Here is a 21,284-nt window from a genome sequence, read left to right on the forward strand (position 1 = left end):
CTGAGGCTGCTACTACACAGCAGCACCGGGGCTGTTTGGGTTAATCTGCCCCCGAGCTGCGTGCTGATTGGCGGAGCCGCGGTGATGCTGAGGACGCTGCCTGGTCGCTGTCCAACCGGCCGCGGTGCTGGAGCACAAAGTGGCGGATGGTGAGCATCAGTGTCCACGTAATTGGCTCGGACAGGAGCTACAGATGCTGGTTAATGTTCGTTATGAAGGTGCACAGGCAGCGATGCTGGGTTCAATTAAAACAATTATTTAATTGGGAGCTGCAGCTGCTGGGAGCCATGCTGCTGAACATGGTGGAGCTTCTTGTAACTGGTGTCAGGGCTGAAGAGGTTAACTCAGGTGAACGCTTTCATCTCCAGTGACATTAAAATCAGTATTATTCAATAAGAAGGAGAGATCAAATGCACAAAAATATCGAATTTAGTTGTATTACAATGACAAAAAATAAGACACAATGTTCTCCTGAGATCCGACCTTTTATTTGGTGTGCATTTTTAATTTCTCCTAGCTGTTTGGGATCAGTAGGACCCCGTAAGTGTAAAAACCTAAACATAATTAATGATAATTAAGTCCCTTTGTCCCTAAAATGAGACCCTAATAAAGTCCCAATGGCCTCAAATGAGACAATAATGAAGTCCCAATGTGCTCAAGCGAGACGTCAATAAAGTCCCAATGTCCTCAAATGAGACCACAAAGTCCCAATGTCCTCAAACAAGACGATAATAAGGTCCCAATGTCCTCAAGCGAGACGTCAATAAAGTCCCAATGTCCCCAAGGAGACGATAATAAAGTCCCAATGTCCTCAAACAAGACGATAATAAGGTCCCAGTGTCCTCAAGCGAGACGTCAATAAAGTCCCAATGTCCCCAAGGAGACGATAATAAAGTCCCAATGTCCTCAAATGAGACCACAAAGTCCCAATGTCCTCAAACAAGACGATAATAAGGTCCCAATGTCCTCAAAGAGACAACAATAAACTCCCAGTGTCCTCAAATGAAACAATAATGAAGTCCTAATGTCCTCAAATGAGTACTTCCTAATTAACAGTGTCTTAGCTTGTTACTGTTGCTAAAATGGGTCAAATTGCCATATGAAACTACAAAAAATATTAATTATAAATAAACAAGTCTGAACCATAAAATCTGATCAGGTTGTGGACCTTGTCCACTTTTGTCTCAGGGTCAGCTGCAGACTGACTTGGCAGAGATGGCAGCCATCTTGTTTTTACACCCCACAGAACTGGTAATTGCGTCAGTTCTTCACAAAATCTCTTGTTAATGCAGCGAAGGCTCGAAAGCTTGCAAATGATCTTCTACCTGAGGGTCCTCTGTTGCCTGTGACCGTTATTTTCTCACGGATCTGACGTTGAGTCAATCATGGAGACTGGCAACATTTCATCCATGTCATATCCAGCCACAAGCTTCATTATTTCTTTGTCACTTGTAGCTTGGAGCTTTACATTGTTGTGCTGTCGGTCATAGTAGGTGTTTCAGAAGGTTTGAGGTTGTGTTGAGTCTTAGTTCCACTACATGGAATGATGTTCTTGTCATCTTTCCCTTAGATAAAATTAGAGTGATAGGAATATTTCCAGCCAATGCAGACAGACAGACATAAAGTAAAATACTATAAATGACTAAAATGAATCAGGAGATTGTTGGAATTTAAATCAGTACGTGGTGACAACAAAAGTTTGGTTATACTGAATTATTTGTTTTAGGGGTAACAGTAATATTATCACTGAAATTGTATTAGTACGCCTAATTAGTAATTAAATAGTTACACTACTTGTTACTGGAAAAAGTAATTTTATTACTGTAACACATTACTAGTAACATGTAATGATGTAATGTCTTAGTAATGCGTTGCTACCCAATACTGCCTTTCATTTAGGAGAAACTTATTCACAATAATTACTTGATATATCAAAATAATGAGAAACAATATTAAGTCATTATTTTGAGATATTAACTCATTATTACAGAATAGAATAGAAAGACCTTTGTTGTCATCATTCAACATATGTATGACGAAATTAAAACAGCTGCCTCTGATGGTGCACGGAAAGCTAGTTATAATGACTTACAGGATTTTTTTTTTCATTACATTGGTGGACATGGGCTTCCATAGTAACCAGTGGCTTTGTTAATGATTAAACATTTATTGATGCTTTATAGATCAGTTATTAGCCAGTAATAAAAACAACTTTTGGGTTGCCAGGTTGTGAAAGTGGCTGTGCCGTTTCACCACTCAGCCCTACTTGGACCAAAAAGCATTAAAACAACATTTTCAACATCAGATTTGATGGATTAAAAACCTATAAATAATTACTTATTAACTCTTCAAGGTGCAGGCCAGATGGCTTATTAGGAAGTGAGCCTGTAATAAGGTTTTACTAAAATTACTACTGCATGAATAGAAAAGTCGAGCACTAATTTTTTTCACAAACCCTAACATTCTTCAACATAAAAGCTCATAACGGATCTATTAAGGATTTGTAAATGATCACTTTACCACTAATATACACTATATAAAGGGTGCCTTATTAGTCTAGTTATTCATCATCATATTATTATCTTATTTATGCAAAATGTTCACCTGTAAATAAGCCTTCAGTCATTATATAGTGAAGTATTTGACTCTGAAATGTAGTGCAATACAAAGAAGGGCAAGTATTAGATCAAATGCTTTTTAATAAATCAACTTAAGTTGTTTCCTACAGAGACTCAGACAAATGATTTTGAAGCTTTGGTCTGGTTAAGACATAGATTTTGCATCACAGTACTGTTTCCCAAGACAAAATGGAGTAAACTGAGTGCTGGTGTCTTCAGAATATGTTATGTAATAAAAAAGGAAAAAGCCGAATATGACTTTGGGCTTTCTATTCAGAGAAGTGAGAGCCAAAGCCGAGCGGCACAAAAGAAAGGAGAAACTGTGACACAGCAGACCTGTGTGCTTCGCTGCTAATGAGGCGGCCGCTGGTCTGTCTCCGGTTATAAATATGAATCATGGCGCTGGGCTCTTGTGTCTGAGGGGGCCACCTTGGGGGGGGGGGGGGGGGGGAAGAAATGATTTATCAGATGAAAGGCAAAGATCGAGAAAAGGACGGTGTGAGAAAGTTTGGTGGGAGAGATCAAAGTGCTATTTCATGATTTTTAATGAGAAGCAGAGACAGTGGAGGGGAGTATCTGTTTTTTCTATCTCAATAGTGCAGCCTAATTTATAGTGCTTCAGTGAGTCATGATGTTCAAATCTGATTTATACATAGTAAAATGGGTTGACTCATTGAGAGCTGCTAGATGAGAGAGGGGATCAATCACAACTGTGTTGGAGAGGAGACTCATCCTTCATGTTCAAAGGATGCAGCTGAGAGCTCTGAAAGCTATAACTGACCTTTGAGCTCAGAGACTTTATTCACAAACTTCATGCTCGAGTTTGTTTGTGTGCAATATTAGTCCTCAGCTTCAACAAAGGCTGCTGTGTTGGTGGTTGGCATGGAGTTTCCTGAACAGCCTGTGTTGCAGCTGACATGGCTAATGCCTTGTTGACTTCAGACATTGATTAACTTACACTGTTTAGCTGCACACACACACACACACACACACACAAGGAAAAAAAAACACACCCAAATACACACGTATCCAAAGCCTGACAGGCACGTACTGGATACACCAGACACACACGTATAATGAGAGGCTGAAGAGAGGGGGTTTGGCTTCTGGCTGGTACTGAGGTGACAGCCATGGTAATTTCCTGTGGCAGATCTCTGCTAGTGAGTAGTGATGCGAAGGGAAACGCTTCATTACGGCTCCAGTGCTGCCTTAAGATCCGTGGAACAAACACAGTTGGATAAATAAAGATACAGCAGGAAATACAGAAAAATGTCTGTGTGGAGACAAAGAGCAGAACACTGTGTTTCTGTGAACTTCTGCAATGTAGTATGTTACTGCAAGGCCTCTGATCAGTGATATATTTAATATTTTAGCAAAACATTAACAAAACTAAAGGAGCCATCTAAGCTAGGCCACCTCATCCGATATGTGTCACGTGTAAATTGGTGTTATATTTGATTAGCTCTGTCAGTTCTGATGTTAAAAACAGTTACTATCAGTGAACAATTTCCAAATTCAAGCCAATTCTGTAGTTTCATGATACGGAAAAAGTGTTTTACACCTTCATTACATCAAGACTGTTGCAGTTCCCTGTATGTAGGTCTTCTCCAGTCTTTATTAACTGTTGAAAAATGTAGCTGCAAGGAGGCTGACTGGTTCTCAAAAGAGCGAGAACATTACCCTGGGACTAGCCTCTCTTCTGGCATTGACAGAGCCTTTGCAGTTGCTGCTCCACAACTGTGAAACTAGTTGCCGTCAGACCAGGTGTGTCCAAAGTCTGGCCCGCGAACCAATTTTCCCATAGCTAGGGTGCGTTCCGAATCACATACTTTTTCTTTTGACTTTTAGTAAGTATTGCAGCTGCCCTTAAAAAATACGTACTGAACTGATCTTTGACCCTCTCCATTACCTTGGACATAAAAGAAAAACACCTCTTACTGAGTTCACCAGAGACAGAGATCGACCTGGAGAGCTCTGCTGTTGTTACTTTGCAATGTATGTAGTTTACCTTTAAAGTTATAACTGTAAGATTGTAGATATTATATTTGCGACAGTGAAATTACTCTGTCACTGTTATTTTCATCGTCATTTCCTTTTGTTGTTTGTAATATTTATGATTATTTTGTTCACTTAAATACTCAGTATTCCTATTATTACAATTCGACTGGTCATCACTTACTTAAATGCCCTGTCATCAGCCATTGTGACTTCTGACAATCAGCTGTCATCTGTTTGCGGCTCAGTCCATGTAACATATCGTCCGCTGTACAGAAGATTGTGGGTAAGAATAGCCAGAAAAGCATGCTGGCTCGCATACTGCAAAATTAGACCAGATGTAGTAGAACATCCTGGTATTTTTGGCATACTGCATTTGACATACCAAGTATGGACATACTAAATCTTTTTGGGTATTGGAACACACAGCTCGTCTAGCACAATATACTATATTTGGCCCGCCACACAACAAGTCTATTGGTTAATCAAGCAAGATCATTTTGCATTTTTCCCATTCACCTCAAGATGGCAGAACTATCATACAGTGTGTAGACATGCACCAAGTAGGAAGTACGCAGGCAGAAGTAATGTGTTTCCATAAACAGACCGTAAACAAGCAAACTAACGGTTACCTAACAGCAGACATTTCCTACTAGGTAGCAGATGTGATGTGGCCACAGTAAAGAAGCGAAAGACAACAGTGAGTAGGGATGCTGCTTTCAGGAGCGATGGAAAGTTGAATACTTTTGCATTGCAAAACAAAACAGTTGCACTTGTGCCATTTATATGAGGTGTGGTGTGTCTTCCTCAAGCTCGGTCCTCTACCAGAGACCTGGGAGTTTGAGGGTTCTGCACGGTGTCTTAGCTGTTCCTAGGACAGAGACCTCAGATGTTGTACCTGAATCTGCTGAAGCCACTCTCCTAGTTTGGGGGCCACAGCCACAGGTGCTCAGATTACCACTGGCACCACTGTTACCTTTACCCCCCACATCTTTTCTAGCTCCTCTTTCAGCCCTTGGTATTTTTCTAGCTTCTCATGTTCCTTCTTCCTGATGTTGCTGTCGCTCGGGATCACTACATCTATTGCCACTGCCTTCTTTTATTGTTTGTCAGTCAACACAATGTCCGGTTGGTTGCCATCACCAGGTTGTCGGTCTGGATCTGGAAGTCCCACAGGATCTTAGCTCGGTCATTCTCAACCGTCTTAGGAAGTGTCTTCCATTCTGACCTTGGGACTTCCAGCCCATACTCTGTGCAGATGTTCCTGTACACTATGCCAGCCACTTGGTTATGGCGTTCCATGTACGCTGATCCTGCCTGCATCTTACACCCTGCTATTGTGTGCTGAACTGTCTCAGGAGCATCTCTGCACAGCCTGCACCTGGGGTCCTGTCTACTGTGGTAGACCCCTGCTTCTATTGATCTTGTACTAAGTTCCCATTACTGCTGCCATGATTAATGCTTCTGTGCTGTCTGTCAGTCCAACCTTTTCCAGCCACTGGTTGGATTTCTTGATGTCGTCCACTTATTCTGTTGGTTGGTACATGCCTTGCAGAGGCTTGTCCTACCATGAAGGGTCGTCCTCCTCTTCTACATTCTCGGGTTTCTGCTGCCTGAGGTATTCACTTAGCAGCTCATCTTTGAGGGCCATCTTCCTGATGTTTTCCTGGATCTTGGTTGTTTCGTGTTGGACAGTAGCTCTGATGCTCACCAGTCCTCGGCCTCCCTTGCTACACTTAGTGTCTCAGGGTGCTGGATTTGAGATGAAACCCTTGCATTGTGAGAAGCTTCCTTGTCTTGATATCAGTGGCCTCCATCTCCACTTTTGGCCAGCTCATGATCCCAGCAGGGTATCTGATGCCTGGCAGGGCGTACATGTTGATGGCTTGGACCTTGTTCTTTCCATTCAGCTGACTTTTCAGGACCTGCCTTACTCTGTGTAGGTATTTGGCTGTGGCTGACTTCCTTGTGGCCTCCTCATGGTTCCCATTTGCCTGCGGGGCCCCAAGATATTTGTAGAACATCCTGTCCTGAACATCTGCAATGCTATAGCCTATATGATGCGAGATGCAGCTGGCCTCCAGGCAGTGGTGTAGTGGTAATTGATGAGGTGGGTGTACTACTTGGTAGATAGGTAGGTTACTGATGAGGAAGTGGGCATACTTTCCTATTACAATGGCTTTTTAGCTGATAGGTGGGTATACTGTAACTGGATAGAAAAAGAAGTGGGTATACCCTGTATATCTGAGTATACCCTCCACTACATCACTGCCCCCAGGTATTTTCACACAATCTGATCTGGCCCCCCATTTTAAAAAGAACTTGGACACCCCTGCATTAGATATCAGATGTGTATCAACAATGTCTGTTTTAAAATCTTGGCTAAGCACATGTTTTTATTGACCTCCCTTTTGGCTCTCCAATCCTTCAATCTGTTTTCATAACTCTGTATTTGTACATTGCTGTTCCTTCCTACTATGGTTAATTGATTTTTTTTCTCTACATCTTACCATTTTTATTGTTGTTGTTGGTCAGCCATCTGTCTGTCTCTGTCTCTCTTTATGTCTCATTTTGTCATACGGATTACTTTTAATTTATTATATTGATCTGTTCTGTATGACATCTATTGCACATCTGTCCGTCCTGGAAGAGGGATCCCTCCTCAGCTGCTCCTCCTGAGGTTTCTACCATTCTTTTTCCCCGTTAAAGGTTTTTTTGGGGGAGTTCTTCCTTATCTGCTGCGAGGGTCCAAAGGACAGAGGGATGTCGTATGCTGTAAAGCCCTCTGAGGCAAATTGTGATTTGTGATTGGGCTTTATAAATAAAATTGAACTGAATTGAATTGAATTTACAGCAGACTTTATTTTTCTTATTTAACTTTTTGTCTTTTTACTGTCTTGTATTGCTGTTTATAACTCTTGATTGACATTGTTGCTACTTATTTGTTTTTATGGACTTTTTTTCATCATTTCCTAACAGTTACTATCATATTTTTCTATCCTTCTAGGCCTTTGAATGTGACCTCAGGGCATTGCTGTAAAAGAGATTAATGCTTAGTCAATTCTCCCTGAATAAACAATGGTTTGATTGATTTGACTGAACTATACTTAGTAATAAATCAGTTTGTATGAGTGTTTGTGTGTGAAGACAAGAAGGTAATTTGCTGCCACCTGTTGGACAGATTGTGAAGGTGACAGCAGTCCTCTCCCTCTATCTTTTAATAATCTAAATATATATTGTAAAGATATGTTTAAATCATGACACTATAATTAACTTTAATTCTAAATTAAATTAATCAGCATGCTAATTAAAATGTCGGGGTTTTTTTTTTAGCATATTTTAAATTTAAATGTAAACTTTTTTTTTTATTATTTAGCCTGTTTATTTATTTTCCTTTTTTGTGTGTCCGTGTTAAATAAATTAGTTTATTATCTGGTCACTGTATTTGTTCATGCACAGACGCATCGTGTTGACTGCAGTTGTAAAATCAGCTGCTGAGAGCCTGTAACACGCGGATTGAGTGACAACATGAGGTCGAGCTCTCCTGCGAAGTTGTTCAGCGGGTGTAAAGTTACGAGCGCACAGGACACACCTCTAGAGGGAGTTCCCGGGGAGGTGGAAACAAGGAGCTGATCACTTCTCCTGCAGAAAAGTCAGGAGTCCTTTCACTCGGAGCTCAGCGGTCATCCGAGCCTGCGGCCGTCCGTGCGTCCTCCGTCAGCTGCAGTGTCTCCGTGCAACGGAGAGGGAACATGCCCGGGATGGGCAACTCTTTACGCGCGGCTGCCCTCTTGGCTTTCGTGGTTCTCTCTATCCTAGTGTCACTCTTGATCAGCAGCGTGCAGCAGTTTGGAGCGAGGTTTTCTCACTTTCCCAATGCAACTGTTGCTGGTGATGAGGAGGAGCTGGCGTCGCTCCGCGGGGCGTTGATTTACCAACTCAACGAGAGGCGCAGAGAAATTATTCCGCTGCTCCAACCTGATGATGATGATGAGGAGGAAAACAGACTACCCGGGGAAAGTCGACATGACCAAACACTAGACACGAGTGTGGATTACAGTCTGTGGAATGAGATCACGCACGGCTCCAGGAGAGCGCATTTGGATGAAATGGGTTGTGAGTCTCTGGTGGACATGCGGGCGCTGGAGGTCCTCGGGTCTGGATACACCAAACTGGTTGTCAAAGTGAATCTAGCCGGGGGTCAGCATGTGGCCTTAAAACTCGTCAACGAGCAGGGGATCGACATGGGGAAGTGTGTGGAGGATTTTAAAGACCCGCGAGGCTGCCGCGAGCTCGTTTCTTATAAGTTGAAGAAAGAAATAGTGCTGTTGCAGAGGCTGCAGCATCCAAACGTCATCAAGGTAAAGTGCTCCCTCTGTCTGCCTTGTGTGCATATATTAAGACTTTTTAAAAAGATTTTACACACTATAAAAAATAATGGTTGCTCTCCAAATGCTTAAGCAACAGTATAGATAATATATGTTCATGCAAAGTTGTCTGAATGTGGTGCATAAACCCTGGAGCTGCTGCTGGATTATCATAACTTTCCATAATCCATGATATAGCCCTGCTCACATTTTCCTTTGTCTCACACACAGTGCACTGGATGAAAGGCCTCACTGCCTCTGCAGGACCTTCCCATGTAATTAAATTAAATTCACTGACCCTCTTCTGACCTTTGGGTCCAGTTTGGCAGGAGCAGACAATGTGCCTCTGTCCCCTGCACTATCCCCGGCTGCATCTGAAACCCCCACAGAGTTTATTCACTCAAACCATTACGGCCCAATTTAGAAGCAGTTTGAATTAAACAGGGAAGTTGGGTTTCTCCAGCAGTGTGTCCAGCAGCTGAATCGATTAATTTCACAAGCGTACACACAGAGCACATTTCCCCTCCAGGCTAAATGTGATTTCACTGTCACAAGTCTGAGCGGCCGAGAGCACGGCTGGCAGAACATCATGTCCTCTCAAGTCACCCTGAGAGCTTACAGACACCTTCTGTGGAGTTCAAATGCAAAAACAAACAGTTGCACATGATGTATGTTTTTTTGCTCTCTGACTAACCCACAGCTCAAAGGTCACTGTGCAGGAGATGGAGGAGGAGGAGGAGGAGGACAGGACGGACATGTCACAGTCATTCTGGAGCAGGGGAATCCTCTCCAGATGATCCAGCTGCTCCAGAGTCCCTGGGAGGACAGATTCAGGGTAAGCGACTTAGTTTCAGCTATCGATACGCATGCTCTGTCCATTTACCCTTTTACACCACACTGCACACTGGGAGGCTGAAAGTCTCCCTGTGCAAGCCCTCGCTCCCCCCTTGGCAAGAGAGACGAAGGCTGAGAGATGAGGGAGGTGGACATATGAAACTCCTGGAGGTCTGACATCTGTCCCTCAGTGTATTTGATCAGGCCGTGGTTGGAATGGAGATGGGTCCTGGAGTTAATCCACTGCAGGCTAGGAATGTCATGTCATCCCTCACACACACACACACACACACACACACACACACACACTGTTTTAGTCAACCCCCATCACAGGTATGCTCACAGTGGGAGTCAACAGAGGCTGAATTTACACTCCAGGGATCAAGCATGTGTGTGTGTGTGTGTGTGTTTGCGCACGGATGAAGAGACAGAAAGAATGGGTGAAAGAAGGGGAAAAAATGTCAGGGCATGCACGCTTTGTTTTTGGATTAGCAAAAGTAACATCGCCGTCTGCGAGTATCATCTCAGCTATGGGGCCTCATTTTGCTGCATCACCCAAATAGCCGTTCATAATACCCCCCTGGAGCTGCTCGGCCCCTTTCAGCTACGTTGCATCTGCGCAGGCTACAGTAATCCGGGGGTGTTCGGTTTCACTCAGCCCTGTTATTACTGTGCTTCGATCCCACCAAGTGACGTCCAAGAGACTCGGAGCATTACCTAACACCGCAGCTATGTTTGTAGTGTGACAGAATCATTTCATGCTCTGTCAGTGCGTGGCTAATGCCTTTATTTTGCCTTTAGTCGCCTACTTATTTTCTCTTTCTGTTTTTATTGTAGGATTTAAAGGGAACTATAAAAGTAGTCTCAGGAAATGGCTCGCAACTGTGGCTGCCGAAACGTCTTAAAAGCGAATAACTCGGTGTTTTTGCAAGACTGAGGGTGTTTATATTTCACCATTTTTAGCAATATCATGAAACTTAATTACATCGTTCAATGTGTCACCTTCTTAGGAAGAAAACAAGTCAGTGTGTAGCTTGACCACCAAGAATTTTTTGGTTATTCCAGCATTTTCTAAAGGATTTTATTCGACAACAAGTGGCAGGAAGTGATGGGGAACATGCACTGATTGTGTTTAAACACAAAAACTGGAAATCTGATCACCCTCCGATAGTATTACACTGGTTAAATGAAATGTCACGCTACATCTCATTAGATAAACTCTAGTAGCCTACAACTTTGTCAAAACTGGCAGAAGCATATAGATCTTATTGCAACAAGGGCAGCTTCAGGGACTAGTGGTTGACATGCTGGGATTGTTTAGATTTCCAGAGCAAATCTTAATTTGAGATGGCGCAACTTCCTTTCTGTAACCATGTAACTCTTTGAAACTTGTTTTTCTTTTCTTTATCTTGTCAAAGATAGGGTGGTTGTGGACGGTAGTGGTTGGGTGGACAGAAAAAGCTGTGCACAGTTGTATAATGAACTTTCATCAGTCAATTTTGTGAAGCTCAATAAAACATAAAATTAAAAACACTAAAATTAAAGGCAATTTAGGAGCTAAAAGTAGAGCTGCAAGTAGCGATTATTTTCATTATTGATTAATTTGATTTTTTTTTTGTATTTTATCAGACAATCACTTAAGGCTTTATTTTAAGCAAACATAAATCCCTGGTTCCAGGTGTTCTAATGAGAATTTTCAAATTTTCTGTCTTCTGTGATAGTAAACTTACTACTATTGGGTTTAAGACTGTCAGCTTGGGTTTTAGGAAATCATATATGGCATTTTATTAATTATTTATTGTCTGGACAAATTATTAATCCAAGAAATAGTCATCAGATCATCAAATGACAATGAAAATAACAGTTAGTTGCAGCCATTATTTAATCTATAAAATGTTCAAATGAAAGCCTCCAGAGCCCAAGGGGACCTCTTTAAATTGCTACTTTTGTCTGACCAACATTACAAAACTCAAAAATATTACATTCAAAATCATATAGCACAGCAAAAATTGAACAAATCCTCGCAACGGATGGACAAATCTTTACGTACGATGTTAATTCCACAACAGAAGAGACTTGATGATCACTAAATTAGGTAGAGAAAAAAGTGGATATATCGATGTCAGTATCGGTTATCCGTCAAATGAGTTGTTACATGTCAGCATTATGGATCTCGGCAAAAAAAACAATATCATGCATCCCTAGTTTTGGATATGTCAGCTTGGGCATTAGTAAATTATCATTGGTGTTTTATTGATACTTATCACATGGCCCAAATAATAAAAAGAAGAAATGTATTCAGATTAAATGACAATGTAAATAACCATTAGTTGAAGCCATAACTTTATTTGTGCACCTTGTGTGGTCCCATTCCCAATTAGAAGCTGCAGGAGCCCAAGGGCACCTCTTTAAACTGCTAGTTTTGTGTTACCAATATAACAAAACTCGAAACTATTATATCTGAAATTATATAAGACAGCAAAACCGGGCCTAGTGAGCGACCCTGACCTGGGGAACCCAATGGTTGTTCTGGTTGTGAATGTTAAATTGTGGTTACTATAATTTGAAGCATTCTCTGGCACAAGAATCTCCTTTGGGATAAATAAAGTTTTACTGAATTGAATTGAAAAATGGAAAACTCCTCACACTGGAGAGGTGGAACCAGTGAATGTCTGACATTTATGCTTTATAAAATACTTCTAGTCACATATAAAGAACAATATGATGATCTTTGGCTACATGTCTGTGCACTTCAGCAGTCATCAATCCAGTATATCAGGTTTTGGCATGTCTCATCTCCTCCCAGATTTGTCTGGACCTGGTCCGGCTGCTCCACTTCCTCTCCCAGTCTCCTCTGGGTTCTGTGGCTCTGCTGGACTTCCAGCCCCGGCAGTTTGTCACTGTGTCTGGCGAGCTGAAGCTCACAGACCTGGACGACGCCAGCGCCGAGGAGACGACGTGTCAGACGGACGCTGACTGCACCCTCCAGTTTCCAAACAGAAATTTCACCCTGCCATGCTCGGCGCAGGGAGTGTGTGAGGGCTTGAACGAGAAGAGGAACATTTACAATGCCTACAGGTGAGACAAGTGACAGTTTTACGACATGATGGACGTGTGATGGATGGATGGAGGAGCTGCATGGATGATTGTTTAAACACAGGCTCAGCCGACTCTTGATGGTAAAGACTGTGATGTGTGTGATGAATAAATTGGTAGTTTCAGTGGAGAAAAAAAAGTCTTTTCTGTTTAAAACCGACAGCTTTATGGAGTGTGTTTGTTTTAACACCAGTGTGAGACAAGTCATGTTCTGTGGGAACTATGTGACGGGGCTTGTCTGTCTTTCCGTCTGTGTGACTGAGCTGTCTTTGCCCGGCCCCAGGTATTTTTTCACCTACCTGCTGCCTCACCAGGCCCCGCCCGGCTTCACACACCTGGTAGACCACATCATGAACTCCACAGGTGAGGACGAGAGTCGTCTTGACATGACAGGACGTTCAGTAGCGAAGATCAGACAGGGAATCATTCCATTATTTCAGTCGTGTAATGACATGCCTCGGTATAAGTGCTTCTTTTAATGAGCTCGACAAGATGCTTCATGACATGTTACAAGGTAATGAATACAATTTGTTATCTGTAGAGATCACACGACAGGGATTAAACAAGAGAGCATAGCAAGGGGAAAAGCAAATCATCCATATTTGATTGGAGTATGGCTTCGTGCCTGTAATCGGTAAGAGATCTGAATGCATTGTGTGTGTCCAGGGGAGCTGAAAGCTGACATCAATCAAACTCTGGAGGCCTTTGAACACATCCTCCTCCTCTACAAGTCTGGCCTGCACCTGGACAACCTGCCTCCATCAATAATCAGAGGTAAGAGCTCGTGGAATGAAGGCTGCTTTTTATAAAGTACAGTGGGCCCTCTTGTAGGCCCTTTTCTTCCTGGAGAGAATGCATGGCTTTTTTATATCCTCCCCTTTCTTAGAGGAAAGTAAGACAGTCTACACCTCTGTTTTCATTTTGTATCTTTAAAAAAATGAAAGAGAGAGAGGGGGTTGGGGTTCTCCCGCTTGGGCTGTTTTGACAGGTTTATTAGGCAGCTGGAATGAGAGGACAAGACCAACAAAGTGGGATTAATCCTGCATATCTCTGGCTCAGAAAGCACAGTCGGTGTTCATTTAAAAAAACAGTGCTGGGATTACATCGAGCTATTCTGTTTAACCTCTCAGGATAATCATGAGATTTTTTTGTGAACGTTTTGTCCAACTTTGTAATTCTTAACATTATAAAAACTTAGGTAAACATACTTTAAAGTACTTTTTTGCAAACTTTTTGTCCTACTTATATAAGCACTGAACGTCCTTCGCTTTTCTTCTCCCCAACTCGCCTCCGCTCAGTCCACTGCAGCCCCCGTCAGTCCCCTCCTGCCGTTCCTCTCAGCTCTATGAAATATTAATAACAGAATGACTGGCTGCGTTCCTGTGGTGAGATTTTCCGTCCCCCCAGATGCTGGACTGTTTATATAGCAGCGCTTTGTGAATTTAATCACAGATTCAGGGTAAAGAGGCCGGGGCGATGAGGCTGACACCGGGAGGGAATGTATAGCTTAACAAGGAGGTGCCATGAGTCAACCCTGCTGCCGCTGCTGCTGCTAAGTGTGTGTGATAAGACCCCAGAAAGTGTGTGTGTGTGCATGTGTGATAAGACCCCAGAAAATGTGTTTGTGTGTGTTATGTGAGTTTTGTGTAAACAGAGGTCACTTTTGGGTGGAGGAAAAGCTTGGTAACATTTTTCTATTTAGTTTAGTTAACCTAGTTTAGGTTTCTTTATTTTACAGTTTGACATATTTTATGTTCCAGTTAGCTTGACTTATACAGACTGGGAACAGTTAGCGTGGCTCTGTCCAAAGGTTACCGTAAACCTTCAATTAGAAGCCTAGTCCCAATTAAACGGCTACACATTTTGACAAATAAAGGCCTGTCTCTATTAGAGGCCTGGTCTGGTTGCCAAGAAGTTCTTCAGATGTATAAAACCAGGTTGTTGGCGACTTCAAATTATGTGTCCATTACCCTGTAAGTTATTCATATCCCTCAGATCAAAAGAATCAAAAGGGTTTCTCATAAAAAAATAATCCAAATAGTGAGTATTGTTTTAACAGGATAAAGAGGTGGTGTGTCGGTATGCCGTGGGCCGTAACTCACTCTCTCTCTGATGAGTCTGTCGGAGCTATAAGTAATATTCACACCGGTTTAAATAAACTATTTGATTGTATTTCCCATCTTTGCTGAGCAACAATTTTGTGCGACAGGAATTAAAGGCCTGTCCCAAATATAGGCCTGTTGATTTCAGGGACTTAATCAAATAATAGCCCAGGCTACTAATTTAAATTTTACAGTAAGTTGCATTCACGTGCTCCTCGAATGGTCCCATTTCCTGAGTCAAGAAGTTATTCTTCCATCTTTGGTGCATTCAGAGCTTTTAAGCTGTGATGTGGAAACAACATGGACACCACAAAAAGGGTGTGTCAAAGGGTGTGACGTCAGTAGTTGTTTCCAGTATTTGCATGACCACAAAGACATACTATCATCATTCCTTAAACTAAATCTTTTTTTCAGCCAAGGACCCTGAACAGGATATAGAATACACCAGGGACCGCCCTCATGTATGTCCCTTTAAATAATTTGACGTAGCCTTTTTTTTTTTTTACCCTTTTTATATTCTTAGTTACGTGAAAGATTGGGACACACAGGAAAATAGTCAACAGAATCTATTAACTATTTTTGGTTTAAAAATAAAATATTATTTGTCGAGCTATGAAGGCTTTTGTAAAAACTTTATCTATTTTTTTATATCATGATAATTTGATGAACTTCAAAACTTTTTATGGACTCCCTGACAGGGTGCCACAGACCACACTATGAGAATCTATTCCCCCAAACCACTAAGATATTACTTTACCAAACCTTTTACCAGGGTTAATGCTAATAAGCAACTGTTCTAATTAATATAGGTCTCTCTGTATGGAGAGCAACTAACGCTTACAACCTATGCCCTACAACAAATTACATGTAAGCAAAAGAAATAGATATGCAATACATGAATTGATAAAAAGTTTTTTCATCCACCATCAACTAACATTTACCTTAATCCGCCATGTTTGTGTGTATGTGACGTTTAAGTTGGCTAGCCGTGTACCAAATTTTCACTTACTTTCGGAGTTGATGTGAATTTTTCTGAATTTTCTGACACCACATGAATGCACTATTAAAGAATCTGTCCACCAACACCTTTTAAAGCTCATCAGTTAGCATGTTAGAGAGACTTTGTTGAAAGTCTTACGAAGTTCTTGCTAACGGCTAAGATACAGTGCCGCGTCTGAAAGCATCTCATTTTAACAATTCAAATTCTTTACTAATCAAAGGAATGAGATATAATATGTTAATTTTTTATCTTAAGACGTCGTAGGTGGATTTTTAAATTGTTGGACAGAGCCCGGCTAGCTGTATCCCTGTTCCCAGTCTTTGTTCCAAGCTAGGCTAACCAGCTGCTGGCGTTAGCTTCACATATAGCGCGCAGACATGTGAGCGCTATTAATCTTTTCCTCTAACTCTCACCAAAAAAGGCAATAAGCACATTCCCCAAAATGTCCAACTGTTGCTATAATGACTAAACAACAAGAGGAGAGAAACAAACAAACAAAGATTGCGCAATTGTGTATTAAAAAACACAGCTGCTCATTAATATGTCTCCCCTATAAGAGCAGGGGGAAAGAGAGCATCGCAGCCAAAGACGCAACTAAGCTTGATAAAAGAAGCCAAATGGCAACACGGCTCAGAGACGAACACAGCCAGTGTGTGTGTGTGTGTGTGTGTGTGTGTGTGTGTGTGTTAGTGAGAAAGACGCTCATCAAGTCTTAATTTGAAATTGCTGACAGATGGAGATTCATTGGTAATGTGGATGTAACTTTTCCACAGCTGAGATCATTTGTGATTTGATGGAGGAGGCCAGAGTCTGGTAAAGACGGAGGTTCTTAAAAACGCCTGCTGCTGCAAGTACGAATTTTAGTCATGTGCTAAAAAGCAAAGAGTGAATTCATTCACTAAAGGAACTAAATTTTAGGTCCTGAGCTCTGTAATAAATTAATGCTTTATATCAAAATGAAAGGAAGGCTGTCTTCCCGCTTCCTGTCCTTCATCTTCGACACAAAGAGCTTATATTCATTCGTCTCTGTCTCCTCAACAGCTGAGGTCTGCCACCCTTTAGCTTCCCAACAGGCCTCATTTCTCCCTCCCCTGAGAAGGATCCTCGAAAACACTCCTTCTCCTTGTTCCCTTTGCTCAAACCCAGAAGGCAGATCCTCGTGTCCTTTTCCTCTTAACAATACTCCCACACACACATATACCGGCTCCTGCCATTTAGGAAGGTTAACAGTTTGTAACAGAGTGCCTCCTCCGTACGGACTCACAGACTAGGCTTTTGTCCTGCTCTGGTGTGTGTGTGTGTGTGTGTGTGTGTGTGTGTGTGTGTGTGTGTCTGTGTGTGTGTGTCTGTGTGTGTGTGTATGTGTGTGTGTGTGTGTGTGTGTGTGCGCGCGCAAGTGTGTGTGCAGGCACATGTGTGCATGCTTCTTTCTCATGGCTCCTGCTAATGTGTAGCAGATGATTTAAGGCCAGATCCACAAGAAGTCTGACTGAAAGAGTTATAATGATGAATGTAACACAAATGTTGGGCAGGAGGAAGGTGGAGCGAAGGGATTTTTTCAGAGTGGAGCAACAGTTTGTCGGAGAGAAGCTCAAAATGGTGTCAGACTATAATACACGGAAGGCTCTAGGCTGGCATTAACACGTTTTTTAAAAAAACAACTTGAGTTTTTATACTTTGGCTAAAATACCCAAGTTTTTGTGGTTTCAGGTTTTTGTTGTGAGGGCTTTCTGCTTTTTTTTTTTTCAGCGAAAATTTAAAACCTTTAAGATTTTGTACAGACAAAAGTAGATATTTAAAGACGTCATTTTGGATTCTAGAAGACGTGACTACAAGAAAATGTGATTTTTCTCTTATTTTCTCAGTTTTTATAACCCATACAGTTGAGAAAATAATAGTTAGATTAATCAATAATGAAAAAAAAAATAGTTAAAGCCTTTTTTGTCATATAAACTGGCAGCAATAATTAAAACGTGAATCTAAAGGTTCATATCAGCTTTTTTTGGCTTCTTTTGAACATATACATGCATCAGATATAGCAAAAAGTTTGGTTAGAAGTTATTTTTTGGCACATTGAAGGGCTGTGAGATGTCCAAAACATACTATATGTTAATTTTTTTAATGTAATATATTCAAAGAACACACAAGTCTACATAAATTACCACTTTTTGTATTTTTTTTATCATGATAACACACAATCTGTCTTTGGTAAACAAAAATTCAGATTGCTCTGTTGCTACCACTGCCAGGAAGTAGCCACTAGACATTAGAATTGTTGGAAAACTGCCATCTTTTACCTTTAAACCTGTCATTCATAACCACATCAGGAATCCCTTTGAGTCGGTAAAAGCTCTGTAGTTGCATGACAAAGACACTGCATCTTCACCTCCAACCTGCTCCCTACGCTGCCCTTCCTCATGCTCTTATCTGTATTCTCTTCATTGGATGCTTCTCAGTATCAGTTTCCCCGCAGGGATCATTAAACTTTCATCTTATCCTCCAAGAGCGCTTTAAAATCTTTCAGTAGCCTCATGTATTGAAGTGGCGTCTCCTCCTCTGTGGTTAGATTACACCGTGATGCGAGGTATGGGGACCTCTGGGAACGCGGAGTACCGCTGCTGGCCGTCCTACAGTCAGCAGGGCTGCGTGCTGTCGGTCCACAGTGCCAAAGAGGCAGCGTACATCTGTAATTCCCATTCCCAGTGCAACAGCTTCACTCTGAGCGGGCAGAAGACATGGACGGGTTAGTGAAGCTTTTGCTTTCTCTGGAAGTTTGTCAAATGTTATTTTTTTTATCACATTAGTGTTTTTTTTACATGTTTCCAGCTCACTTTAGTCTGTGAAAGTCATTACATAAATTAAATCAGCCCAATACTGAAAGTACTCTGTAATAAGCGTGTATAATTACCCATAAAATCATGTCTAAGTACGACTGCTGAGTAAACACACTCAGCTGCTGCTGTTTTTATCTCGTGATGTAAGCTTTTAAATGTTGAAATGCATACGCTTATTAAGGATATCAAGTCAAGACGTGTGCTTTATTGGTGTTGTAGATGTGTTTAACATGCCTCTGTTTTTTTCCCATGCTGTGCAGGTCGCCTCCTGGCCTCTTTCAGGAGCAGCTTCAGTCATCTGGTGCCTGATGGGACATCAGAGGTGTATGTGAAGAAAACCAAAGCTCCCGAGACTCCCACGGTGTGACACAAACAGAACAGTCTCGTTCTAATGGAGTGGGATAAGAGATAACGCACAACACGCAAAATGCAGCGCTTAGAATGAGAACTCCTCGAGAACATGTCGAACGCCGCTCAGCTTTGTGGATTTGCAGGAGGAGCGTAGAGGCCGGGTCGAGGAGGCGTTTGAAGTGAGGCAAGTGAATGTGATGTATTTATAGGGCTTCTGCTCAGTGACTGTTTGATCTGCCTGCCAGCTCACTGCCTCTGCCAACTACTATTTAAAGGGATTTCCCTTCAGGTACAATTAAGGAGGGAGAGCCTTGTGCCCTCGACATGTTTTTTTTTTTTTTTTTCTCCTCGCTCTCTCTACCTTGTCTTTATTCGCCATGTGTGCTGGCTTTCGTTGTGAGGCCGGGTCCCCGTAGTAGGATTTTTAAGCCAAAGAGGTAATAAGAACAGCCGCTGCAGCTCAGCGTTTGAAGCCTGAGGACGAGAAAAGAAAACAAGCTCTTATACAAATACACTTTGATGTTAATGCGCTGAGGTTGCGGCTGTTTTTTCATGGTTCCCTGGCTTAGCTGCGCTGTGGTATGAGATGGCAACAACCATGTAAGCATTTCCACATCAACAATGAGCAAAGATGATTGAAACCATTCCAGAGCAGTCTGTTTTTACATACTTTTGTAAACATAGTTCTTATTGCGTAGTTCATAAATATTTATATGATCGAATGAAATGTAATTGTTCTTACATGATTGTGCATTATAGCTTAAGTGCACCTTGTGGGTGAAACTTTTATTTTCAATGAAAAATTATTCACGTCAGTGTTTTTTTTATACTTCACTTATTGTAAATGTACAGTTTTACAATTTTGTAATTATATAAATGTATTGTTTCTACTTGCTGTTGTGGTCATTTGCATTTTTATTTTAATGAGCCTGACTATAACTAACAGCCTGTTTATTTCTCATTAGCACCTTCATGTGTGTTTCTGTGTGTCAGTGGGGGAGGTGAAACTTGCATGTGTATACTGACCTGGTTTTGTGTGTGTTTTAAATCCTTTATCTGCTCGCGTGCCCCCACACCTACAATCTGTATCCCATCTGAATGGGTGAGACCGCAAACCCTTGGTGCTCCGCAGAGTTTGCACAATACCAGAGGAATGCATTCAAATGCCCCGTCATGCCGAGCTCATTATGAGCCTTAATTAATACATGTAAATTAGCTTACTTACCGACCCTTTCTCATGGTGAGAGGGGGCATTACTTTAAGACAAAGGCAGCCATCGGGGACAATCAGAGCTCAATCTGTGGTTTGCACACGAATGGACTTGCCATCTGTGCCTGCCAGGAGGGGCCGGGTGAGGTTGAGATAAGGGCAGGACTGCAGGGTGGCAGGCTGAAGGATTTGTAAAGTCAGGACTTGTAGCAGCCGAAGAGTCTGGAGGGAGAGAAAGAGCAGACCAAATACCAGTGATGTCCTGATATGAGCCAGAGACTTTTAACATGTCATCCCCCGCTCTTCACATATTTCCTGCTGCTGTTAATAAGGCGGAAATCTTACTGAAAAATTACAACATTTTTTGGAAGAAGAAAAAACAAGGTTCCTAAATGAATGTACAACAAATGTCTATGAATGTGGTGACTCCTTTACCATTCAGCCATACCACTACCACTAACTTGAAAGGGCACGTCCTGTTTATAAATTACACTTTTATGGCTGAGACAGCGGGGCCTCAGGGTCCTCTTCGCCTCATGTTGGCCCCTTGTTGTCTGGACAAAGCTGGCTGATTAGAGTCTGATTGTGGAGATAAGAAGTCTGAGTCAGACTAGATAAGAACAAACCAAGTCAGTGGACCAACAAAGCAGGACTGACTAGAAGGACTGGTTGGATTGTGGAGATATAATCCCCCAAAAGATGTGTGTGTGTTTTATCTGCGCTATAGTAAATAGAATTAAACCTCAGTAAAAGAACTGCAGATAACCACAAAAAACTTAAGCACAAAAATCAACAGTGGATTTGTTAAAGGAATAGTTAAGGAATTACGCTTATTTGCTTTCGTGCAGAGAGTTGGATGAGAATATTTATACCACTCT

The 21,284-nt window shown here is 41.7% G+C and overlaps 1 protein-coding gene across 1 annotated transcript; it reads left to right on the forward strand.

Moving 5' to 3' along the window:
- Positions 1-8,251: 8,251 nt before the first annotated feature.
- On the forward strand, positions 8,252-20,093 carry pkdccb (protein kinase domain containing, cytoplasmic b). Its single transcript, XM_050061387.1, has 7 exons — positions 8,252-8,974; positions 9,681-9,815; positions 12,621-12,892; positions 13,194-13,273; positions 13,577-13,684; positions 18,579-18,755; positions 19,107-20,093. The coding sequence occupies exons 1-7, from the start codon at positions 8,366-8,368 to the stop codon at positions 19,211-19,213; spliced, it is 1,488 nt and encodes a 495-aa protein (XP_049917344.1). The 5' UTR covers positions 8,252-8,365; the 3' UTR covers positions 19,214-20,093.
- The last annotated feature ends 1,191 nt before the right edge of the window (positions 20,094-21,284 follow it).

Source organism: Epinephelus moara, chromosome 14 (assembly GCF_006386435.1).
Source record: "Epinephelus moara isolate mb chromosome 14, YSFRI_EMoa_1.0, whole genome shotgun sequence".
Taxonomy (NCBI): Eukaryota; Metazoa; Chordata; class Actinopteri; order Perciformes; family Serranidae; genus Epinephelus; species Epinephelus moara.

What these genes read in the sequence shown, in the direction of transcription:
- pkdccb (XM_050061387.1), top strand. Translation starts at nt 8,366, where the DNA reads ATGCCCGGGATGGGCAACTCTTTACGCGCGGCTGCCCTCTTGGCTTTC. An exon ending in CCTGGGAGGACAGATTCAGG is followed by an intron (nt 9,816 to 12,620) that starts GTAAGCGACTTA and finishes ATCTCCTCCCAG; the next exon opens with ATTTGTCTGGACCTGGTCCG. An exon ending in AACATTTACAATGCCTACAG is followed by an intron (nt 12,893 to 13,193) that starts GTGAGACAAGTG and finishes GCCCGGCCCCAG; the next exon opens with GTATTTTTTCACCTACCTGC.